This window comes from Danio aesculapii, chromosome 15 (genome assembly GCF_903798145.1).
Source record: "Danio aesculapii chromosome 15, fDanAes4.1, whole genome shotgun sequence".
In the NCBI taxonomy this organism is placed as follows: Eukaryota; Metazoa; Chordata; class Actinopteri; order Cypriniformes; family Danionidae; genus Danio; species Danio aesculapii.
This window is the reverse complement of record NC_079449.1, coordinates 29,315,715-29,342,465: the sequence shown is the minus strand read 5'-3', so window position 1 is coordinate 29,342,465 and position 26,751 is coordinate 29,315,715. Positions and strand designations below refer to the sequence as shown.

General features: G+C 40.0%; 1 protein-coding gene across 4 annotated transcripts in view; it reads right to left on the bottom strand.

The window, feature by feature from the left end:
* The window catches only part of igsf9ba (immunoglobulin superfamily, member 9Ba), a 119,727-nt gene continuing 92,976 nt past the window's right edge, over positions 1 to 26,751 (bottom strand). The window contains exons 6-21 of one of the 4 annotated variants that reach the window (XM_056473524.1): positions 20,750 to 20,891; positions 17,755 to 17,900; positions 10,318 to 10,460; positions 10,096 to 10,236; positions 9,896 to 10,015; positions 9,674 to 9,824; positions 8,174 to 8,297; positions 6,570 to 6,745; positions 6,262 to 6,488; positions 5,888 to 5,972; positions 5,176 to 5,337; positions 4,955 to 5,000; positions 4,253 to 4,339; positions 2,068 to 3,714; positions 1,435 to 1,480; positions 1 to 804 (exon numbers count right to left, since the gene is read on the bottom strand). In XM_056473524.1, coding sequence (XP_056329499.1) covers positions 1,435 to 1,480; positions 2,068 to 3,714; positions 4,253 to 4,339; positions 4,955 to 5,000; positions 5,176 to 5,337; positions 5,888 to 5,972; positions 6,262 to 6,488; positions 6,570 to 6,745; positions 8,174 to 8,297; positions 9,674 to 9,824; positions 9,896 to 10,015; positions 10,096 to 10,236; positions 10,318 to 10,460; positions 17,755 to 17,900; positions 20,750 to 20,891 — 3,443 coding nt within the window. In that variant the 3' untranslated portion in view covers positions 1 to 804. The remainder of the gene's footprint in view (positions 805 to 1,434; positions 1,481 to 2,067; positions 3,715 to 4,252; positions 4,340 to 4,954; positions 5,001 to 5,175; positions 5,338 to 5,887; positions 5,973 to 6,261; positions 6,489 to 6,569; positions 6,746 to 8,173; positions 8,298 to 9,673; positions 9,825 to 9,895; positions 10,016 to 10,095; positions 10,237 to 10,317; positions 10,461 to 17,754; positions 17,901 to 20,749; positions 20,892 to 26,751) is intronic. The other 3 variants (XM_056473526.1, XM_056473525.1, XM_056473527.1) reach the window with 3 other exon arrangements.

Below are 26,751 nucleotides of genomic sequence, written 5' to 3'. Positions count from 1 at the left end.
GCTGATGATTTCTTGGCTTTATTAATACAATAATAAATCAGTGCTTCAAAACTCTCAGACCCTGCAGGGACTCTGACTGCACCTAGATGCTCCCTGTGAGAGACAAACACAATGATGCATTAATTCACCCTGCCACCAGGGTGCGTTCCCATCCACCGGCCTGATCAAACTGAGATTTAGCCTCCCTCAGGGAACATTTTGGCTGCCCAATGCCAAGTGCAGTGTTAAAGCCTTTGTGACAAAAGTACCATTCATTCAGTGCAATTTAGCAGTTAATCACCTTTTGGCAAAATGCAAGAAAAGCCTTGTTAGATGTTATTTTTGTTTATCAAATAGTTCATTTTTCATGCGCATAAAAATAAACACCAAATTTATTTTAAGATAAACCAAAGCTCTTCTTCATTGGGTACTCTGCAAATTAAAGCACACTGTATTAGTTCAGTTAGTCGGGTGAGTTGAATTTATCATTTCTGCCCAACTCATTTACTACAGAACACACCTAAATTAGCATGAATAAACCTTTACCTCATGGTGTACACTGCTGCCATGCTGCCAGCACTGTCCAATCAAATAACAATTAGCCAAAATCTCCTGTTTCCCAGTACGCACACTGGTTTCCTATCAAACTGACCACAGAGGTCATGTTTCCTGTAAAGTGTAGTCTTTTATCGCACATGCCATTCCTCTATCATGGCAGAGATCATGACACTCAAACGTCCATACTGAAGAGTCAGCCAACAACTCATGGGTTCACAAGGCACAGAAACACAAAGCGTTTACAGACAGTCTCCCCTGCTGCTGAGGCTGTGGAAAGAGAAAGTGAAAGTGATTAATAGAAGGGGGGGGAGGTAGACATGACTGAGCACTAAAGTCCGCCACATCAAACACACTCTGGTTACCATGAATACACTGTACAGTGGCTTCACCATGCTGACAGGAGAAGAGATGGCAGGGAGGGGAGAATGGCCAGTAAAGAACAGTCACATAAAAGAAAGGAACCAAACCACTAAGACGACAAAATGTGACAAGAAATTTTAGTTTGAGAACTGCTGTTACTGATTCGGCATTGAGGAAGAGTATTTAGAAAAGGCATGCATGACATTTTTGTACATGGAAACAAAGTTTTAAAGGGGAATATCCAAGTGTGCCTCTGAAAAGGCGCAAGTGCAAAATTTGCTTTAAAAATCTCCAGTGATTACAGAAATGCTTTGAAAAGCATTACTAAAAATGGCATTGATTACAGTATAGGCCACCAATAAAAGAACATATTCTACCCTATATATTTTTTTTTTGTACAAATTATTATACATTGTCATGTAAAAAAAATATATATACATATATATAATTTAAAAAAAGTAATTCCCCTTTAAATTAGAATGATTTAAGACCCCGCCTGCAAACCCCTCCCCTTTCAGACATGGATTCGACCCTTACCTATTGTGGTGAAGAGGACCTGGTCACAACAATGCTGCCCAGATAGCTGAGATCAATCAAAAACAAAGAGGGTAAGGCTACCAGAGTCTCCAGAGAAATGCGCCGTCTCTACTTTAGATGAGAATGAGTGTTGCAAGAGATGAGTGCACACTCATCCCTGGCAACGAAGGCCGCCTAAGAAGGCCACCGTGATGGTCAAAGCCCTGAGTTAGAGGAAGTGAGAGAAATGGAAGGAAATGAGCTGGAGAGGGTGAGTGATGTGATCAGCCCACAAAAGAGGACAAAGAAGGAAGAGCCATGGGATCATCATGGATGCACTAGAAAATCCTTAATTATGAAAAATGTTATACACTATGATTATTTTCAATATCAAAATTACACTACTTAAAGTTTAAATGAGAATAAAATTTGAAGAAAACAAAAAAGGTATGGAAATTAATCCTGTTAACCCAATAAGGAGCTATACTGGAGAACATGGGCATTTGTGTATATGTAAATAGTTTATAGTAAGATGTATGTAAAGTATTTTTATAAAAAAATCACAAAAGCATGAAAGCATTGCTTTTGTGGCACAGATGATGAATAACAGTCTCCTTTGTCAATTTGGAGCCTCCAATGGTACGGTTCACCTACCCTGGAGAGGGTTCTGAGGGGAGCATCTCCTCATCTGTCCTTCTCTGAGATGGCATCTGGCCGAAAGCATCACTGCTCTCCGCAGGGGGTGAAGGGGACTGGGAGGGGTAGCTGGCCGCGGCTGTGGCAAAGGCCATGTGGGCACGGTAGCTGAGGCTTGGCCGTTGGCCGCTCTGGCCTTGGGTAGGTGAAGTGGCAGGGGAGGAGGAAAGAGACCTTCGGGAGAAGGAGACACTGGCAGGGTGACGGGCACTCTCGGGCATCTCTTGAGAGCGGGAAGACCGCAGGATGCTGGGGCGGGGAGGAGGGCGGACGAGAATGTCTGGAGAGCCGGCATGTGAGCTGGGAGGGGTCTGGGTCAGAGGGGAGAGTCGTGATGGCTGCAGGACCACTTGCTGCAGGCCGAGATCCATCTTTCGAGCTGCCCTGGGGCTCATCCAAGGCTGGGCCTCAGACCTCCAGCCATCCGAGCTCTCACTGTGCAGTGTGCTTGGGCTCCCCATGCGGGCCGTGGCGCCTGAGTAAGGCAACACTGGTACACCCATACCATGGGCAGTGTGTCTCAACTGCCCCAGAGTCTGGGCCTGTTGCATAGTTATATGCTTGGCTGAAGGGCCCTGAGGCGGGAACCTGCCGGGAGATCTGCTCAGGTGGGTTCTAGGGGCCTCTAGCTGGAGGAAAGCAGAGCTTGAAGGGAGCTGAGAGGTGGTGCTAACTGTGCGACTATGGGAGGGGTATGGTGGGGGCTCGGGGAGGTCCCGGTGGAGATATGAGGAATGACGAGGTGGAAGTGTGAGACGGGGACCCTCCTGACCCAGAAAGGGGAAATCAGGAGGCTGCCAGATCTCGGTCGAGCGAGAGGAGGGAGGGCTATGCACCAGTGGGAGGGCGTGGCCGGAGGCACCATACTGATGGATCCTCAGCTCCTCCCTCTCCTCTGGGATGGTGGGATGGCGAAACGGCCCCTCAGGGGGGTATGAAGGTGAGGAGGACATGGCAGAGCTACGTGGGCTAACATCAGGCATGTAAAACGGAGGGTGAAGTTCCACCTCAGCACCACTACCTATATAGCCATAGAAGGGGCCTGGAGGGAAGACCCTGTGAAAATGGGAGACCCGGCTCTGCCCTGTGGCCTGAAGCCGACTACCCTCCGAGATGCTCATACCTTCCATTGGCCTCTGGAACCGGGGACTGTAGGCTGGGGGCTGCATGTAGGACTCCTGGCTGGAGGACACAGGGGAAATCTGGGGCCTGAGGGTGGCCATGACTGGGGGTAGGGGCCCTGGGTCATCATTCTCCTCATCTGATTGGCGGAACTCAGGATACAAGTCTGATTCCTCCACAAAAGGAAAACCCTCAATGCGTCTGGGCTTGAGGGATGTGTCGATGTCATTGGGGTCCATGACGAATCGGCCATCAGGTCCACGGCTGATCAGCTCGATGGGCGTGGTGACCTCAGCCTCGTGCTTGGACACGCTGTACTTCTTACTGGTTATTGCTCTCTTGGTTTTCTTATAGAGGGAAAGCTCTTTCTCTTTCCTGGGGCTTGGCAACTTCTTAACGTAAAGACCATGACCACCCACACTGGCCAGAGATGAGGGCCGGGATGAAGCGATGCTCTCAGGACTGATCTTCCCAGAGGACAGCCTATCAATCAAAAAAGACACAGGGCTTAGAAGTGAGTCCTGGGGAATACAAATCTTAAAATCAGCACAATCAAAAAAGAGCCACTCCATTTTAAAACACGTGTACTACAATAGAAGTAGTGATACAACTTTCTTGTGCATTCTATGTGCTTTGTGTAACAAAATTTAGGGGCAATTTTTCATTATTCACATGATTATTTTCATAATAGTGATTACATTTTAGCACTGACCGTCATTTAAAGGCCATCTACACTAATTCAACAAAAAGACATGTCAGCATAAGACATTATGGATAATAGTAGAACGATATAGAAACACAAAAGTCAATACAGGCACCAGTGAGCTAAAAAATAATCAGCTAAACTATATCTTCACCCAGTCAAACAAGTGTCAAAATTGGGAGCAGCTGTGGGCTGAGATTGTCTGTTCCCCCACAGAAGCATTTTAGCTTCAGAATACTAATTGAAAACATGCAGCTACAGCAGACAGGCGCATTACTTGCGCCTGCTGCAGAGAGAGATGCAGGTGCAAGCACTCACTGAGGGCTGGTAGATGGGGGCCTGTAGCTGCTCCTGTCTGGCTCTTCCCAGTAGGGCTCAATGCCAGGCAAGGGGGTAAGAGGAGGCCTGCGGTGACAAAAACACAATAGAGACGGGGCAGATTCGGCCGTCAACCAGACTTTGGTTCCACACTACTATGTGGAAATGGGTGGGATGGGAGCATGAGACTGCAGCTCTATGAAGACCGCAATGGAATCAGATAAGAGCATGAGTCCCAGTTTGAACTGGGTTGGAGGTGCTACCCTTAACATTTATTTTTCATTTAGCTCTAGAATAATGTGAGTGACATGCTGCCATGCCTGCACTGAACAGTTCAGAGGAGCCGGGGGATAAGCATTGTGTTTATAATTTATTCTTGTGCTATTGAAAGGTTCTATCAAAATCTTACTGGACGGCAAAAAAAGAAAAAGCTTAAAAAGATTGTTTCTAATGGCAAATCAATGCATCTCGCTGCTAAAAAGCAAGGTAGGCACAGATGCATTTATAGCAGCCACTTTAGTGACCACTGAAATCCTCCTCCATGCATCCCTCACAGTAACACAGCAGCTGCTAGGGTCAGCTGTTTGATTTCCCAAACTGAACATGCTCTCTCGCTTTCTCTCTCTCAAGCCATGTGCCCGGTAGTCAACAGATTTGCAAAAGTGCAAAGTATGATGGATGTTACCATGCACTGGTACTTACGGAGATTCGATGCTTTTCCTTGTGTGCGTAATCGATAGTGGTGGGTCTAATGAAAAATCACACAGTGCCACAGCATGACAATATTCTTCAGATCTTTATCGTAAACACAGCAATGCTAAAGCTAGTAATATTCAACACAACTGACATAAAGATAATATTTTTCTAAATATAACTACTGACAATCGTGCAAAAAAACAGGAATAAAAGTTTTATTGACTCACCTCGCTTGCGTTTGAGCTTGCGACGATGTTGCTTGTTGACGAAACATGCAGCAAGCGTGCTGAAGAGGATGGCAGCTGCCAAGAAACAGATGGTGGCCACGATGCCCGCCACTACTGGCTTGGCCAGCCCTTCGTCTGAGATCTCTGTGGGAGGGAAGGGGTCTGAGAGAGGAGACACACTCCAGAACATGAAATTAGGATGGAAGAAAGCAGCAAGCGTGTATTGACAAAGCAGGTTAGCATGATTACAGACTGTCATTCAGTTAGTGTGCATCATAAAGCAGACTATGTAGTGTTAACATAACTGCAGCCTATCTAAACAGAAGCACCATGCCTATTTAGATTGAGGGGGGCATGTGGCTTTCCATATTTTGACTCATTTCCTTTTTGAATATAGCTTCCAAACACAGAATAAATTTATAATAATTCTGTCTATTGTAGATAATGTGGCATTTCATTTGAAGTAGTTACATTTTTTTCATTTGTCACAAAGAAATCATGATGTTCAGAGAGGTTCAAATTAGCCAGGGCTGCCACTGATGCTCCCTCCAAAAAAATAGATGCATGACACCCTCTATCAGCATCTACAGTGCACAGCAAATAAAAGAAACATACCGTATGACATTAACTGCAATGTGCAGCAGGGGGCAGTGAAGCTCTAGGTGGCTAAAGCAATGGATTGGTGCATTTTAGTGACGCCCCTTATTCTCACCTGTACTTGACACTCCCACCACATTACTGCTTTCACTGACAAGATCATCCATTATAGCTAGTGCTCGGAATTCATACCAAGAGTCCTGGGAGACAGAGAAACAGGTCAGTGGGTCACAAATCCTGTGAGGCCAACAGGTTGAAGTGTTGAATCCACCAACATATTTGTAACAAGAACATTTGCAGCAGACTTTTTTGTATGTCAGACTGAATTAAAACGACATCCTCAGAGCTTTTTCAGCTGATAGGCATTTACCCCGCTGCAATTCTCTCAGAATACTTCAGCCAATATTTATCAAAGGGAGTTATTATTTACTTTAGTCTACATTTTTCCATGGATGTTAGTAATAATTATAAGTACACAATAAGTGATACCTGAATAAGATCTCTTGCTATAATCTCAGTCTCAGTGGCAGGAATCAAGTCATCCAGAACCTCCCATTTTTCTCCAAGACGAAATTCGATGACGTATCGGTCAATTGGTGAAGAGTGATTGGCTGGAGGAAGCCATGTTAACAATACACCCTGCTGTGTCCGGTTGGCTGTGAGGCACCGTGGTGGAGTTAGAAGCACCAGTGGTTCAGGGGTACTAATAGGGTACCCTGGGAAAGAAAAATGGATTATGGGATGTGGTCATTCAGAGGTCCAATATACAACTTAGTTTGTATAAAAGTATCACTTGCCTCCTGTAGTCACAGTGACTACCTCACTGAAGGGGCCGGTGCCCAGTTTGTTCTGGGCCAGCACACTGAATTGATAGGCAGTCTTTGGCTCCAACCCCTGAACCACTAACCACGTCTGAGATCCGGGCACAGGTATGGAGAGCCAATCATGGGTTCCTACATCATTCTTCACTTTTCTGTTGGATTGTAACAAAAAGTTGCATTAATGATGGATTTTAAATCTTAGTTGAAAACTTATTCATCAGATACAGTGTTCATGTCTCTTTAGAAGCCGTAGATTAAACCACTTATCTTGTTATGAACATTTTGAAACATCAGAGTTTTAGGGTGAAATTGAGGAATAGAAACACACTTGTTACATTATTTAATCTGACTTTCTTTAAAAACAAGAACATTATTAAATCACATATTTCTTGAAATATAGTCAGACCCCCTAGTTTTTCACGATTCCGCGATCGCTGAATCCAACGCAAAATCAACAAAAAGTCGCAATTTTTTTGCAATCCTGCAAAATCCGTAATTAAACTAAAAATAATCGCAAAAAAAGTAAATAATCTCAGAAAACATCCAATTCCAAACCATATAATCAAATTATGTTTATTTCAGTTTGCATTTAATTGTTTTACACGATTTATAGACATCGCATACGCAGCGCACGTGATGTATTTGAGTGTCTCGAAAAATGACGTCTCACCTGCGCCCTCACGATCATTACATTACATGGAATGGGGGGCAAGGGGAGTTTTCTGCTTGTGCAGTAAGCAGACGCAGATGAAGTGCAGGTGATTTCATAGCAAAGGTGAGATATAAACATCTTATGGTGCAAATTGGGCGTTTTGTGCATTTGACGCGCTTCAGACTGCAAAAGACAGTTGGAGAGATGAGATTGGTTCAAGGGCGACGGGCCGTGACCGAATTAAAGGACATTATTTGTGCTTTTCATGTATGGCTGGTATTATGATGAAAATCGGTAAATGTTTTCGTTTAACTCTTTCCCTGCAGTTAACGAAAGAAAAAACTTTCCTGCCATTGACGAGTTTTACGGCAACCTGTTTTAGGTGTATTACTTTAGGGGAAGCCCTAACGCATGTCCTGAGTGTGGCATGATGTCAGATGCTCCAGGGAGTGAAATCTAAGAGTAAGTAAGATCATAAATAAAAATAAGAGTAATACAACCTTCCTTTGGCTTAATCCCTACCGATTTAGATCTTATTTTGTCTAGAGCTTTATTTTTATGATTTGTGTCATTGTCATTTTTTCAGATTGCACACCTAACATAGTAGGCTACCTAATATGGTAAATACATATAATTTTTTACATATATATATATAATTTTAATAGCAAAATTGCCTGCAAATTTCTGGGAATTACCGCCACAAAATAATTTTTAATCGCAAAAAAAATCACAAAAATAATCGTGAAAAACTAGGGGGTCTGTAAAGTGTTTGAAACAGTTTAAACAATTATATTGCTTCACTACATTTACAATCCATACAAGTAAAATTATTTTACACAATGACAAAATAGACTAAAACAAGTCACGAGTACATTTATAAAAAATTGAGGAAGGAACTATATTTAGAACAGGTTCTGGCATCACTTACACCGGGCCGTACCAAACCGAGAACGTCTGCTCGAATCCTCCGTCATATCCAGGTTCCCAGGAAACGTTAGCAGAGCTTGTAGATGCTGACACGTGGACATTAGTTGGCGCATGTGGACTAGTGCCTGAAACAGGGTTATTTTTAATTGGTGGTGTTTCCAAATGCTATTAATATTGGTCATTTTAATGGCTGTTAAGTGGCCATTCAAATGTACCACACTACGTTTTCCACACTGTTAATCTTAAGAGTTTGAATAAACCACTAAAGCCAGGTATTAAAATGTACCACACTATGTTTTTCACAGTTTGTACTATGTAGAAATGAAACCTCAAATAATGTAGCTTGTTGAGCTGACACACTTCTACGTAGCTAGAAATTTGCACCAATAAAAAGAAAAACACCTTTGAAACCAGATAGTAATGGTCTGTCAACTATTCCCAAGCCCATATAACTGCTTTGGTGAGTTTTGTAGCGAGAAGAATGTCTTCTTTTTTTTTATCATATTTTATGAAGCTACAGTACTCGGACAGAAACTATTGAGTATTATTTTTAACCAATCAATCACACATCTACCAAAAGCCATTAGTAAACTGAAATTTAGTAAAACAATCCATTATGTGTCATTCTGAATATAATGGTACAAATTCATATACACTTATACATGCATATACACTATATATAAATGCATATACACTATATACGTGGAAGGGTCAATGTCAGAGAAGACAACTATGAACATTGTCTATTTATAATCACAATTCTTAGTAATTACCTTTAAGTCTTTAAGATTTAGGCCCAAATCAGCTACTTTTCAGAATAGATTTAGCCTTGTCAGATGTGACTAGAGAGATTCATGTACCTCCTCTCACTTACGTTTCCTGACCAGATAATGAACAAACTGTGAGTACAGACTGACCCAGTCTGATAATAGCAGGAGAGTGCCGAATGATGAAGACACTGAAGTGGAGGATGGATTCAGGAGTTCCATCACATCTCTTATCGGCACCTAGCAGCTGCAGAGGTTCTGTTAATTGCTCACTCATTAAGCATAATCTTCAGACTGTCATGACACCAGTCTATCACCAAACAAATAACTTATGTGTGTGTGTGCGTTGTATGCCCGCTGACACATCACTTGTCATCCGAGGGCTAACTCACAGACGTGACAGCAGAGTTAGAGTGCTGACAAGCTACACAGCCCCCCTACTGTAATGACTCACTCGTGCCACTTGGCTGAGAATCGTAATGTCCTAGTCTACCCTTCCTGTCTGGCAAATGTTGTGAAATCACATATCCGACATACTTTCTGTCCGTAACAGAAAATGGTGCAGTAATTAAATTAAGTAATTAAACAATTAATTAAGATAGATAGATAGATAGATAGATAGATAGATAGATAGATAGATAGATAGATAGATAGATAGATAGATAGATAGATAGATAGATAGATAGATAGATAGATAGATAGATAGATAGATAGATAGATAGATAGTCGCTTACCTATTACAAAAAGGCGTGTGCTGGCAGTGATGCTTGTTACAACATTGGTGGCAACACATTCCCACTCCCCATGATCCTCTTTGCTCAGAGAGACAAACTGTAAGCTACCACTTGGTAAGATGTTGTGTTTGCTTCTGCTGGGCTTCCCAACCTTGACAAAGCACAGTAACAGTAAACCTTTGCATAGCTGAAAAATATCATACTTATGTTGGTTTGTTGTACCTTTCTCCACTGTATGGTTGGAATCTCAGGGTCTCCAGAAGCAGCACAGGGGATAACCAGCTCTCTTCCCGCCTCCTGACGGTACTCCCCCCCGGGCCTCACATTGAAGTAAGGGGGGTCCTGGGATCACATGAAGACATTTAAAAAGACAAACCCTGTGATTATTTCTGATATGATCTCTTTAAGATGCACTGACTCACCTTTAGCACCAGAGTGGCCGGAGGGGACTGTCCCATGGTACCTAGGACATTGTAAGGCACACAGGTGTAGGTGCCAAGGGAGTCTTCAGTGACCTCTGCCACCCGAATGCTTCCATCTGCCATTTGGCTCCATCCAGGATACTGGAAGTAAAGCAGTGATGTGGTTGTCAAATTGTTAAGAGTCTTGACATTTCAGACATCAAAAATACACTCATTACAGACCTTCTCAATTCTGAGGGGGTACCCATCTTTCTCCCATCTGACTGATGTAACAGGGGGGTTGGCATCCACTGGGCAGCGAATGATTCCTGGCAACTTTCTTGGGACATAGATGACAGGTGGCATGTTCACAACACGGGCAGGGTCTGGGGAGACAATATGATCCAAACAAGAATGAAGAACATGGGAAATAAACAGCCCAGATTCACACGTCTCAGCCTACATTTGTGTCAAACGTAAAATATGCTGATCTGTGTATGTTTTGTTGCATGTTTTATGTGACAAATCCAGTAGAGGATACTCTGTTCGTTTGTGATCATCTGAAATACATTATTTAGAGTGCGTTTTGTTGCTCCTGCTCTCCCTCGGGAAGCTAATACGGAAGTAACTGAAACTGCAATTCATCGAAATTCCGCTAGTCCTGGCTCCATAATAGAGCAGATTTCTATTGAGCCCACTGTTAAAATGGCCAACTTTACAGCAGAAAAAATGGTGTTTACAGCCTGGTACAAAGAACAACTTTGGTTCATATAGCTGATATTACCCTTCATGACAACTGTGAGGGGGTAAATTTTTTATATCTCATCCGTTTCCTTTAAATTAAGTCTGCATAATTAAGGCGTGGCCACTTGAGTGACAGCTAGGTCTCGCTGGTCGCCATCACTTCACCTCAGCTGATTCCGGCTGATTAGCCGCTGAGCTCGTCATATACAACGTATTTTTGTTTTGCTTTATGTGGCTTTACACAGTCAGTTGCTTTTTGGAATTATTTCTTAAAATTATCAGATGATATGGCTTGCTGTGTGCACTTAATTGTGCTCACAAACCGTTAATGTGGCCTCCATTTCCCAGGTGAGTGAAATTATATACTTATATACCATCTCTATAAATGTATTTGTTTCATTTAAGATCATTTATCATTGATATTTTTCTTTAGACCTGTAATGCCCTCCAGAATCTGACAGATTGATTAGCTGTAGGTTATAGAACAGTCATCTGAAATTATCATAGTGTTATGCCTGGATTTCATAAATAGTCTTGCATTTACTAACACAGACTATATTTGAAGTGTTTAGAAGTAATTCGCCTTTTCCTCCTGTTGAAAAAAAAACTGAATGACTGATCTAAACCCAACCAATACTGTTCTCATAACCAAACTTTAGGGTTGTCAAAAGGAACAACTTAAGAACCAAATGGTACTGAAATTTATTTATTTAAATTCTTCCAATCAGGTTGTGAAATGCTTCATGGGTTTATCAAATTCATTCCAGTTCAGGCCCAGTTATGGGTTATTAACTTGGCTGAAACTTGGCCCAGATATGGTCCATGTTTGGTCCTTGTATGGAAGCCAGAATTTGTCCAATCATGTGCCGTAATTTACTGCAGCATGTGGGCCAAGCAAAAGCTGATTGTGTGGGCCAGATCTGGGCCAGAGAATTTTTACTATGTGGGCAGTAAAAAACAGTGAAGACTGGTAAACCGATGGCCTTCTTGGCCAATGACAGTCATATCTGTTGAGCATGTGAACACAATGGCCAATCAGCGGTGTTTAAGAACAAGCTCAACAGTGCTCAAATGTTAGCGGAAAATGGGCATTTTTAAAACTTCAGTAACAAATGTTACCAAGGTCAATACTTTTGACAACTCTACCAAACAAACTGCACAGCAACCTACTAATATTACTTTAAATTTGCTTTGGTTTTATCTCATTTTATCTTAATTTTGTAGAACTGTGCTTCATGAATGACACATTATACTGTGCTTGCTTTTCAGTGAGTTCGTTCTACTGATTAGTCAGCTTCAGATAGATCAACAGGCTGCACAAAAATATTACAACTTCAAGTCGACAGCTCAAACAATTTTTACATGTTTAAATATAATCAGGAGTTTGTACAACAGCAAAAATCGCACCAGACATTGGTGGTCATAAATGACTTTTCAATTTGCCTAGTATGAGTACACCTGAAGTGCTGCAATGGAGCATGATTCTGTAGGGTTCTGTACTGCAGGAGCACGGAACTTGAAACATTTAGTCGCCGAACTAAAATAATTGACTGTATTGTAAAATAATTGACAAGAGCAAATTTCTTCAAGTTTTCTTCAAAACAGTTGCATCATTTTGACGTAAGTGTGCCTAGAACTGGAAGTAAAATGCATTGTGAGTGCAAGCCAGAAAGGAAGTGGAGCGGGGCACAATCGTGCTCTGGCTCAGTATAAAGCAACCATGCCTACAGTGAGTACTACCATTCACACATTTTTGGATGAACTATCCTTTTAACAGATGCCTAGTTTTCAGCCAAAAAGAGAGCATGTTGATTCCAAGATGACTGTAAACGTAAATCATTTTTGACACTCCCACAAAAAAGTAATACACAGTGTTTGGGAGGCTGTTTAAGTGATGTGTTGTAACAGAAGATGTAAGTGTTATTTAAAGCCTCTCCTGTGAAGTTCTCTCACCTGCAGCAGCCCTGAGGTGTCGCTGACTGATGTAGCACAACCCCAACGGCACAGAGGAGCGGCTGCTAATGAGACAGCCAGCCACAGCTCTGCATATGACACAATATAATGCGCTTTTCCACAGATAATCGCTTCTCTCTTCAAACTATGCTGCTACATTTCTCCTCAGTTCATTCATTAAGGCCGTCCTGTCACCCCTGACCCCCTTTTTACTGCAATGATATATTGGGTCACAGTTAAATACCGTACTGGGTGATAAATTCAGAAAAACAAGCAATTTTTTAGACGCCATTTTCATCTGAAGATTTGTATTCAAGACGATACATATTTTCTCTACGCCTTGCATTTTCATTCTTTTGCAACAAGCACTTTGCTTCAGAAGTTTTTTGTTGCTGTAAGCCAGTATAATTTTATATAATCCAGAATCTACAGAAAATAGTTGCTAAATATAATATACTATATTATATAGCTTACTTTTTTTAACTTGTAGTAATTACAATAAATTATTTTAATTGTATTAGATCAACAGTAGATCATATTATACGCTCTGACATATGTGACCCTGGAGCACAGAACTAGTCTTATTAATATTTCTGGCAATACCCAAAAATTAATTGTAAGTGTCAAAATCATTGATTGTTCTTGTATGGCAAAGTTCAATAGATCTACCATAAATCTGATTAGTAATTTTGGATTAGTAATGTGCATTGCTACACAAAATTCTTCCCAGTTAGCAGTATTCATGTAGCTCAAATCCGGCCCATACCAAACACTTACATCCGGCCCACATACCGCATGGAATGATGGCACATGGGCGGTCCAGTCCTTTTTTGCCAGATCTGGGCCACAATTAAGCCATAGCAATACTACATATCAGCCAGAATTCAAGCAAATGAACCAGAGCTGACCCTATTCTGGGTCACAGTTTGCTTTTATTCTGGCCCAGATACGGCCCACACCAGACACTTACATCCGGACCACATACTGAATGGAAGGATGGCTCTAGGGTGGTTTGTTCCTGTTTGTCAGATCTGGGCCCCAAATACGCCAAAGCAATACCACATATCAGCCAAAATTCAACCAAATGGACCAGAACTGACCCTATTCTGGGCCACAGTTTGCTTTTATTCTGGCCCAGATCCTGCCCACACCAGACACTTACATCCAGAACACATACTGAATGGAATGATGGGTGTAGAGTGGTCCGCTGCTGTTTGCCAGATCTGGGCCACAAATTAGCTATATCAACCCATATCTGCCATGTCAAAGAGCTATGGTTTGACCCTTATAATTATCAAATTATCACTGTACTTTATCTTTACCAAAAGTGACCTATAATACGTTTTAGGATAAACATACCTGCCATTACCTCAGCTGCTTTATGCTCATCATCCTTAGCCAGAGATACTCACCCTTATTTGCCATATCTCATCTGGGCCACTATAGGTTCACAACCACATTAGCCAGAGCTTACGTGCTGAATATTTGCTGAAAGTGATTTACATATGTTTTAAGAAAACAAGGCCACATTTGCCATTTCTTCTATGGGCCACTTTAAGCTCACAGCAGCATTAGTCAGATCTTACTCTGTCGAATATTTGCCAAAAGTGGCCCACATTTGTTTTAGGATAACTGGGCCACATTTGCCATATCTTCTCTGGACCACTATAGGCTCAAATCCACATTAGACAGAGCTTACTGTGCGGAATATTTGCCAAAAGTGGCCAATATATGTTTTAAAATAACTGAGCCACATTTGCCATATTTTCTCTGGGCCACTTTAGGCTCACAGTTGCATTAGCCAGAACTTACTGTGCTGAATATTTGCCAAAAGTGGGCCACATATGTCTTACGATAACTGGGCCACATTTGCACCTACACACGTGAACCACTTTGGGATTACATTTTGCCAAATCTTTGCCTTAAATGGCCCATATATGGATTGGAATCCTTGGCCCCCTCTTGCCATTGTACAGGTTGGCCACTTCAGGCTCACATTCATTTTTTCTGGGCTGAAGGAAGACCACCGGTGCCGCATAACTGCCTAAAGTGGCCCACATTTGTATGCTATCTGGGTATTCTGTAATTTTTTTGAACCGTCAGATTGCAGATTTTTAAATAATTGTATCTTGGCCAAATATTGTCCAATAATAAACTATACACCAATGGATCAAGCTTAGTCATCCAGATTTCATACAGTGTTTCAAATGTTTCAATAATTTACATTTACTACTGGTTTTGTGGTCCAGGGTCAACTGATATGTGGTCACACATTTGCTGTGCTATGATGTCTCATCGTTTACAACTGTCATGATTCCAGCTTTTCAAATTGACCACAGGAAGAAAGGCTCCTCCAATCTGTCCTCAGTGCAGAGACAGACCGACAGACACAGAGAAGCAGCTTAGATCTCGAACCCTCCAGAGAGAGGCAGCAACTAGAACATCTTAGATGCCTGCCAGCCACCACACCATCTCAAAGAGTGTAAATAGCTCTGTCCCTGTACATGACATACCAATTACCCACTCTGATGATGGTATACTTGACATAAAACACCTCAAAGACAGACAGGGCAAAGACTCAGACGCAGGTCTGGTTGGTCCTGCCGGTTGTTTATGGCAAGACAATGCAGGTAAGTAAGGGGAAAAATAACTAATTGATATCATTGCCATACCAGATTGATTACATTAAGAATTGCAAAAAAAGTTTCTAAAATGTTGTTTAAATATACAAATGAGGTATTATTTATATTAAATATACACTGATTAATATCTTTCTACCACAAATATCTGAACATAAGGTGATTTTTTTTTTTTATTAATTAATAAATTTATTTATTTATTTATTTTGACATATAGAGGCAAAGTTGGAGAGGGGATTCTGACTATCACTTTATAAATCAGAATATAGAGCGAACAGCCATGTTTTTCTTTTCTTTTTGTAAAATGTAGAATGCTTTTTATTCTTAAGGACACCTGTCACCCTGCTCACAGACGCTTCAGGCTCCCCCAGACAAAAACCAGCAGACTGAGGAACAGCTTTTTCCCCAGAGCTGTATCCCTTTTGAACTCTGCCCCTCACTGACACCCCCCCCCCCAATACACCCCCACACTCCTCTGACTTATACTCCTTACAATCACTGCACTATTTAACATTTGCACATTTAAAGTTTGCACATATTCATTGCACTGATTCATATATTTGAACTGTCCATACCCACTGCACATGGACATTTGTAATTGTTTACCTATCTGCACACTCTTGATTATTAATAGCATCCTGTACATATATTCATTTATTGTAAATCTGTTCATAGCTAATACAACCTGTATATAATGTTCATAGTACATCCATCTGTAAATATTACCATAGTTTTTCTATAACTGCACTTTATAACTTATACCTGTATCCTGCACTTGCTGCTCTTGCACTGCTGGTTAGACCGAAACTGCATTTCGTTACCTTGTACTTGTACATGTGTAATGACAATAAAGTTGAATCTAATCTAATCTAATCTAATCTAATCTAATCTAATCTAATCTAATCTAATCTATAAAATCGTCTATAATCAAGTAGCTGTGTTCGAACATATTAACCTGTATAATCTGTATATTTAAACCTTCTATATACAGAGATGAATAAAACTGAGGTTTGTTGTACTGCATGTACTGCAATGGCCGCTAAAAGAGATGTTTATTGCTCAGAGCAGAAGCGAAAAAGCTCATTTTGAAAAACAGCTTTAACAATCAGTATTGTAACTGAGATTAACAGACACAAATTGGTCAAATGTAACAGAAGAGACCTTTACATAGTATTCTGCATTATTTTCATTAGACTGAAAAACACTTTATACAAAACAAAACAAAAAAGAAAGCCCAAACTCTCATATTTCAGATCAGTAGGCCAAACTGTCTGTCAACAAATGTAGACTTGTACATCTGAGCATGCGTTCACGTTCACGCAGATCCGCCGTTTACACGTGAACGCTCGCCGCGCATTCATGTGCACACAAGACAGTCACAGCGGTTTAAAACAAATGCTGAATCAAAACTTTTTAAAATCCTGAATCAATATTAAAGTTACTTGTGCACGCTGGAGAAGGATGACACCATGGCTAAAGTATTTCTTTTAGACGGGTAATGTTATGTTTTAAAACTCTTTCAGTCACGCAAAGCTTATGTAGATTGTGTTGTTTTATGAATGGGTTATATGCACTGAAGTGTTGTTTAGTCACATAAGTCTTTATGCGGAAATTTTATTTAGCATTCAAAAAAAACAAGTAAATACCACTATTCCGGCTAGCCTGTTTAAGTAAAGTTGGTTTTATATTTACCTTGGTTAATTTTTGAACAATGACAAACTGTTACGCGCTCCCTATATTATTGACTATACTACTCTGAATATTCGCTCTGAAACAGCATGTAAGTATGGCTTAGTAATAAGTGTAATTCCTGAATGCCGCTGGCCAAGCACTAAGCATATAGTAGTCACTTTAGGACAAAGCGCATGAGAGAGTGAGACCAGTGATCTTTGCATGCATGAAATAATGCACATTATGACATGATTTGATTGCGATACAACTGAAAATGTGCTAGAGATAATACAGTTTTTTTGTTGGGAATTATAGTATTATAAAGTACTATGAAGTTTTCTAACTGGTGAATGACATGATCTAGTGGGTTGTCTACTGTCATCTTTAAGGTGCGCGTTCGTGTTTCGGGAGGCATGGCTTTGGATGGCAAGGGAGGGACTGTGTTTCAAATATTTAATGCTAACCGGCTAGCATTTTGGTAGATCACCTTTAACTCTTTTTTGCACAAATCCATTACCACCTCAAGCAAGCTTAAATTTTTTTTTTTGCAAACTAAGGGATTTTTATTTGAAGTTTGGCATCTCTATCATTTGTTTCTCATGCGATGCTTCAAAATCTGCATTAACAAAGAGTGATGGAAAGCCAGCAACGAGAGGTTGGAGGTGAAACTCACATTGCACGGTCAGGTAAGCTGAAGCGGAGGGGGAGATGCCCAGGCTGTTACTGGGGCTGCAGGTGTATTTCCCAGCATCCTCTGGCTTCACTCTGTAGATAATGAGGGTTCCGTCAATGAAGATGCGCACACGAAGCTTCAGATCACTGCACAGAAGAGAAGAGAGATGGCCTGTTTGAATAATGTCAAAACAGTAAATGCGTTTGTACAACAATATAGGCGGAAGTCTGCCTCTGAGTTATTTACATAATGACAAAAAATGGTTGTAAATCACAATGAAAAGTACATTTTTAGGTAAAATTGTGCAATTATGGAAAGGTACTTTTTTTGTTAGTTTTGACATTTTTTTTTTTATGTAAAGCCGCAATTGTGAGAGGAAGTCATAAATGTAGGTTAAGAACAGCTCTTATAAATAAGTCACAATTTTTATATAACAATTATGAGAATTAATTAATATGGGGTTGAAATTTTTTAAAGAAATTATAATATCCACAAATGTGAACTATTAGTTGCAATTATGGGAAGAAAAAAATGTTCAATAGAAAGTCTCAGTTATGAAAAAAAAGAGAAAAAATCAGTTTTGTGAGAAAATCATATTACTATATAGTAACATAGTAAATGCACAATTATTAGAATTAGAATTAGAATTATTAGAAACAGGCATTTCTAAATAATATGAATAAAAAATAATTGATAATGTTGAAATGATTGGAATTAGATTCTAATTTCTATATTCACAATTCTGAAATACACTCACTGGCCACTATATTAGGTACACCTTTCCAACTGCTCATTAACGCAAATTTATAATCAGCCAATCGCATGGCAGCAAAAAAAAATGCATTTAGCAATGTAGACATGGTCAAGACAATCTGCTGCAGTTCAAACCCAGCATCAGAATGGGGAAGAAAGGTAGTCTAAGTGACTTTGAACGTGACATGGTTGTTGGTGCCAGTCGGGCTGGTCTGAGCATTTCAGAAACTTCTGGTCTACTGGAATTTTCATGCATAACCATTTCTAGGGTTTAAATATCCAGTGAGTGGCAGTTCTGTGGGCGCAAATGCCTTGTTGAGGCTACAGGTCAGAGTAGAATGGCCAGACTGGTTCAAGCTGAGAGAAAGGCACAGTAGCTCAAATAACCATTCGTTACAACCAAGGTATTCAGAAGAGCATCTTTGAATGCACAACACATCAAACCATTAAGGCCGATAGGCTACAGCTGCAGAAGATCACACCGGGTGCCACTCCTGTCAGCTAAGAACAGGAAACTGAGACTACAATTTTCACAGCCTCACCAAAATTGGACAATAGAAGATTGGAAAAACGTTGCCTGGTCTGATGAGTCTCGATTTCTGCTGTAACATTTGGATGGTAGGGTCAGAATTTGGCACCAATAACATGAAAGCATGGATCCATCCTGGTGGTGTGGGGCATATTTTCTTGGCCCATTAGTACCAACTGGCCATCGTGTCAATGCCACAGCTTGCTGTACCTGAGTATTGTTGCTGACCATGTCCATTCCTTTATGACCACAGTTTACCCATCTTTTGATGGCTACATCCAGCAGGATAACGCGCCATGTCATAAAGCGCGAAACATCTGGATTGGACCAGCAGGACTGGTTTCTTGAACATGACAATGAGTTCACTCAATGTCAATGAGTACTCAAATGGCCTCCACAGTTACCAGATCTCAATCCAGTAGAGCACCTTTAGGATGTGGTGGAACGGAATTTTTGCATCATGGATGTGCAGCCGACAAATCTGCAGCTACTGCATGATGCTATCATGTTAATATGGACTAAAATGTCTGAGGAATATTTCCAGTACCTTGTTGAATCTATGCCACGAAGGATTAATGCAGTTCTGAAGGCAAAGGGGGTCCATCTGGGTACTAGTAAGATGTACCTAATAAAGTGGCCGGTCAGTGTACAGTACATGTAAGAGATCACACATTTTTAATATAAAGATTTATTTGTGATAACAGTTTGTTTGGCTTTTTTTCTCTTTCTTTTCTTTTAAAATGACCTTATAACCGTTTTATGGAAATACCTTAAATCAGGGGTCACCAAACTTGGTCCAGGAGGGCTGGTGTCCCTGCAGGGTGTAGCTCCAACTTACCTCAACACACCTGCCTGGATGTTTCAAGAATACCTCGTGAGACCTTGATTATCTTATTCAGGTGTTTTCGATTAGGGTTGGAGCTAAAATCTGCAGGACACCGGCCTTCCAGGAACAAGTTTGCTGAACCCTGCTTTAAATTCATTGCATCTTTTAATACGGCTGCTGGGAACTGGCATTTAGCTCAATCTATAGCTTCTTAACTGGTCATATAAAAATTATATTGCACTTTTCCTTTAACCTTTTTTAAAAACATCAAGACATCATGAAATCATCAAGATCCCCCTACAGTACTACTTATGACCCCTATTGAAGGCCCTTGATGAAGATGTTCTCTATGTGTGCCGTACGAAAAACTAAATAAAATGTTGATTCTTGTGGTCAATTTTTCCAACATCAGTGTCCAATATTTTTACACAAAGTGGTATGTTGGCCAGCAGTCTGGATATTCCCATGACCATCCGTCCGGCCCCCACAGGTCAATAGTTAGCGGAAAGCGTTATTTCGCAACACTTTTCTGGCCTGTTTCCACAGAGAGGAACAGACTATAGCCCTGCGTACAGGAGGTCAATACGGCCAAGCTTAGGGGAGTCAGAACAGCTCCTGGCTCGGCTTCAGATGATCAGCATGTTTTTTTAGGCATGTGATGACACAAGCACAGTGTCACAAGATGTTCCCATCCCGGCATAAAAACCTGCTGTGTGTGCCTCCGCGTCACTGCGCTAGCATTTGCCTTAACGCAGCTGTAGAGGCCTGGAGATTCAAGGATTCGGGGTCTAAAAATACGCATGGCTCTAATCTAAAGCCGCATGAATGTGGCAGACGCGCAGGTTCTCTAAGACTTGGCACAGGAGTGAACTCGATCATAACTTTACTTCTTGAAGTAGACGTTGTCCTCCTCCCAGTACCAGGTGTAGGTCAGGTTGCCAGGATACGCCTCTGCTTGGCACGTAAATTGGGCATTCTGGGATATGTTAACAGTGATGTTCTCAGGTGGTGTCACAATGTATGGAGGACCTGGTGGAGGCAAAACAAAAATGAAGGTTAATGTTAACTGACAATTGTGAATTAGTGGAAATTCACAAGTGATTTTGAGATTTAGGCTCAATCCCAATTCTTTTTTTGTACCCATACCCCTTCCCCTTGGCCCTTAAAACCGAGTGTGAAAGGGAAGGGCTTCAAAATTTACCCTTTGAGAAATGGGACACCACTACAGCACCGGCACACGTCATCATATGTCATCGCGATCTCTTGCTTCATATGAGATCAGACAATGGCATCTGCTGTAGTTATTCCAGTTGGGTTATATTTTCGTATTTATCCTCAGGAAATCACTGAAGGCATAAATTATGTTATCATAACGTTCTAATGTGGCGCGCCAAATTTGGGGCTAAAAATATGCAGTCTGAACTCTGCATAACTAGCCTTCCACTGAATTTTTGTGCTTACCTTTAGCTTCGGCTGTCATGACACACATAAAACATAAAAATCACAGTCTTAAAATATGAGAAATGCATTTGTAAGAAAAGAAAAGTTGCAGGTTTGAGATTTGTGAATGATAAAGTCATCTCTTACTATAAGTGTCCAGTTTTTACCGAGTTACTCACTGTACCTCAATAAACTCCCCACTGGAAAAGTTTCGGGGCAAGTACGATGGATACAACTCGAGCCACTGATGAACTTTTATTGCGTTCACACACACAATGTTTGTCCACAATTAGACAGCCTAAGTACTGGCGTTACATTAGTCTGTCAAACTTCGACGTCCTTCCTCGTTTAATCAACAGTTGCTAGTAGCTAGCTAGCTAGCTAGGTTATAAACCGGCAAGCGTACCGGCCCCAAACAATAACTAACTGAGGAAAAACGAAACTTGCGTCTTAATTTATATACAGACACAACCTATTGGCTCGAAACGGTAATACACATCTCCATAATCAGAATTATGACTTATATGAAAATATAATATAAATGTGCCTGCATTTAAACTAACATGGAAAATATACATACTTATTTATTCTTCAAATACTTTGAAGCATAATAACCCCTATCATTAATAATATACATATTATAAACAATACTGACACATACTAGAAAGTCCTACAATAAGGTTCAAACACATTACACGCATTCAGGGGTTTTAGGGGCCCCTACATTTAGGGGGCCCCCAGAGGCATTATTAAGGGCCCGGCACACCATCCCACCCGCCCCCCACCCATCATTCAATTTCATCAGCCCAGCCCCTCAGTGTTATCCGCGATCACGCTCTTCACATTCGTCTACATTAACCGGCCGGCCCTGCACGCATTAGAAAGTTTTCAAAGTGATTGCAACTACAGTAACTAGCCTTCCACTGAATTTTAGTGCTTTATAGCTTTGGCTGTCATGACAAACAAAAACATCTACACTGTAAGTTTGTGAAGAAAGCAGGACAGATGATTTGGAATTGTTGTCTAGTTGTGTCCAGTTTGGTTGGTTTTTGTTTCATGGTTAAAGCATTTTATTTAGTTTTGTCTAAAAAGTGCTGTGCTTTCAGATCCTGCTTACTCTACCATTTGTTTGTTGGTCCTGAGCCAAACAAGATAACAAGACTAATCAAGAACACCCAATTACAACACTACACTAATTAACAAAACAATAAACCAGTGACAAGAGCAGCACACACTTGAAACAGGTATTGAAAGAACTGGACTTTTAAGCAAACCAAATTAAAAGGCACAAAAATGGGATTTGGGGTACTTTCTAAAAGTAGCACTGAAGCATTTAGGCATTTATTACAAAAATGTGAATAAACATTCATTCATTCATTCATTTTCTTTTCGGCTCAGTCCCTTGATTAATCTGGGGTCGCCACAGCGGAATGAACCACCAACTTATCCTGCATATGTTTTACGCAGCAGATGCCCTTTCAGCCGCAACCCATTGCTGGGAAACACCCATACACTTCCATTCACACACATACACTATGGCCAATTTACCTGTACCGCATGTCTTTCGACTAGTGGGGGAAACCGGAGCACCCGGAGGAAACCCACATGAACACGGGGAGAAAATGCCAACTGACCCAGCCAGGGCTCGAACCAGTGACATTCTTGCTGTGAGGCGAGAGCGCTAACCACTGTGCCTCTGTGCTATCCAATTAAACATTCATTTTAAGTTAAATATTTTATAGTATTTCATATTATATTTTACAGTACAATATAATTATAATGTCAAACTTTGTTATATTACACAATATTTGCAAAATAACTAAGAAATTAATTAATAAATAGATGTAATGAGCTGATGGTGATGCGGTTGCGCAGTGCGTAGCACGATTGCCTCATAGCAAGAAGGTTGCTGGTTCGAGCCTTGGCTGGGTCAGTTGGCTTTTCTGTGTGGAGTTTGCATATTCTCCCATGTTGGCTTGGGTTTACTCCGGATGCTCTGGTTTTCCCCATAAGTCCAAAGACATGCGCTACAGGTGAATTGGGAAGGCTAAATTGTCCGTGGTGTATGTGTGTGAATGAGTGTGTATAGATGTTTCCCGGAGATGGGCTGCGGCAGGAAGGGCATCCGCTGCGTTAAACATGTGCTGGATAAGTTGGCGGTTCAATCCGCTGTGGTGACCCTGGATTAAAAAAGGGTCTAAGCCAAAAAGAAAATAAATGAATGAATGAATAATGAATAGATTTACCAAAAGATGGCTGTAATACACTATTGTAGTAAGTGATCTTGTTAGACAACGCTGTGCTGTTTTAGACTATTGCAGGTTTACTAAAGTGAATGAAGCTATTCTGCTACTTCCTGGAAAAAAGTAGCTAGCTATTGGAATATAGCTATATTTAAACATATGTAGCTAAACTACTGTTAAGCTACTGAAACTGTAGCTAAGCTTCTTGTCAACACTGTTTGGTAGTATGCTGACATGCAATACATACAGTGGTTATACGTTCAAAACATTTCAAATTATTATTAGCAGCGCTTTTCAATCGGTTTGATTGTTAACTTTCTGATAACTTTATGAACATAAATATTATATGACCGGTTATATATGTGAACAAATATATTTATATTTTTGAATTCGAATGAATTGATAGTTATTATATGTTAGCATGTATGTATATATTTGTAATTCTAATAGTTTAATGGTTAAAACAAAACATTATTTTTTACTTGTCCAGAAAATGCCCAGATAGCAAAGAATTCTGGCCCTGATTTGGCATAAAGCTGGCACAGCAGGCATTTGTCCGGCACTGGCATACAGCATGTCGGCCAAACATGACCCGAGTTTCACAGAGGTGGCACTATCTTTAGGGTGGCACACAAGACTTGGGCCAAATAGCAAATGTAGTATTTGACCCAGATGTTAAAAATTTATATGTGGGCCACGTATGTTTGGCCTATCTTGACACACTTTTGAAATATATTTATATTATTTCTGAGTAAAGAAAAAAATACTACCAAAATACTAGGTTGCTTCAAAAAAGAGCGTGGCCATAAAGTGAAATGCTTAATGAGTTTATCAAATTCGTTGCAGTTGTGACACACCAACATATCTGGTCCAGTTCAGGCCCAGTTTTGGGTTATTAACTTGGCTGAAACTTAGCCCAGATATGGTCCATGTTTCGCCCTTGTATGGAAGCCAGAATTGGTCCAATCATGTACCGTAATTCACTGTGGCATGTGGGCCAAGCAAAAGCTGATTGTGAGAGCCAGATCTGGGCCAGAGATATTTTGCTATGTGGGTGCTTTTTGACTTTTTCGATTTTTAGATATTTGCACTAGAAGAAAAGACAAAACCTCTAAGTAACAAAGCTTTTTTGCAGTGATGGACCAGCCTTAAACTTCAAAGTGGCAGAGCTTGAAAACAAAAGACAACCTCAGTATTGTCCCTTGACTATCACTTTTGAATTGAGTCACTCAGAATTGAGTATCACTCAGAATTGAGTACATTTTAACTTTGAATGTGTCTGATTTGGATGTTAGTTCTGTTGTCTAATTCCAATGATCATTTAATTAAAGAAAGTGAAGCTAAGTGGTTAACACAGTTGCCCCACAGCAAAAAGTTTGCTGGTTCGAATTCTGGCAGGACCAGGAGACATTTTTGTATGGAGTTTGCATGTTCTACCTGTGTCTACGTGGGTTTTCTCTGGAAATACATATTAAATATGTATTCTACAGGTTATATACAGTTGAATCCTCCTGTGAATTCAACTGTATAATATAACTGTATAATTCAACTAAAATACAGTTGAATTGCCTCCTGTGATTTTTTTTCTTTTTTTCTTTTGCAAATATTTCCCAAATTATGTGTAACAGAGCAAGGAATTTTTCACAGTATTCCCTATAACATTTTTCCTTCCGCAGAAAGTCTTAATTGTTTTATTTTAACTTGAATAAAAGCCATTTTCTTTAAAATAACTAACCAAATTAACTTTATTAAGCCTTTAAATGTCACTTCAACATGATGGTGGAGAAAAAAAAATGGGTGAAAAAAAAATGGGTGGGTAAAAAAAAAAAACGAGTGATAGGTAAACATATTTTTGAAAGTTTTTGCGTTCTCTCGCAAATATGTTTTGCGTTATCTCGCAAATATGTTTATACCTCGCAAAACTGTTGTTCCACAAACACTTCACTTCATACATGACAACCCTCCCGTTTTTGCCGGTATTGTGCTGTATTTTACCATTATATCCTATTATTAGTTATTTTCCCATATTTCTGTCATATTTTTAATCTTAAAAGCATGTTGAAACTAATATAAAAATGTCTGCATTGACTTTCTTTCCAATAAAGCTGTGCGTCGATCAGCACCCCGCTCTCATATGCAACTCTGAATCAGTAAATGCATGTATAAGCGCTGACTGACGGACGCACTCTGTATGATAAACTGATCCCAGATCAGCTTCTGTACACACCATTTAAAGTGACACCTCTGTTATCAAACAAGTGAAGAGCAGCAAATGAATCTCTCATTTTGTTTTGTTTGATAACAGAGTTGTGAACGCAATGACATATAGCGAAGGCATATTTTAACTGTTTGTGCTCATTTAAGAGGAAATTAGTTGTGTTTAAAATAAAACACGCAGGACGTCCGGGCATGTTTACATATTATTAAGTGTATTTGTCTGTTTAAACACACACCCGAATCCCAAATTGTCCTGCACTTTAGGTCCTCTTTAAATGGTGTGTACAGCTGATCTGGGAGTCAGTCAGTGCTGATCGACACACAGCTTTAATGGAAAGAAAGTCAATGCAGACATTTTTATATTAATTTTAACATGCTTTCAAGATTAAAAATATGGGAAAATACCTAATAATAGGATATAATGGTAAAATACGGGATAATCCCGGCAAAAACGGGAGGGTTGTCATGTATGAAGTGAAGTGTTTGTCAAGTGAAGTGCGTAGTACACTAGTATCTTGAAAGATATCCAGTAAAATATTATCCAATTTAATTATGGCAAAGATAAAATAAGTCAGTTATTATAAATTAGTTATTAAAACTATTATGTTTAGGAATGTGTTAAAAAAAATCTTTCACAATTTGGGGAAAAAATATACAGGGGGCTAATAATTCTGACTTTAACTGTATATATATATATATATATATATATATATATATATATATATATATATATATATATATATATACAGTATATATATATATATATATATATATATATATATATATATATATATATATATATATATATATATGAGGAAATAAATGTTACATATATAAAGGTGACAACTTTTGCGACATTTTCAAATATATTTAGCTTATGTACACTGAAAAAAAGGATGTCTGCAAAACTGTTGCAAACAATTTATTTGTGTTGAATTTAAATAAACAAATTAAATTTAATAATGTTCAACTTAATTTGTTTGTTTAAA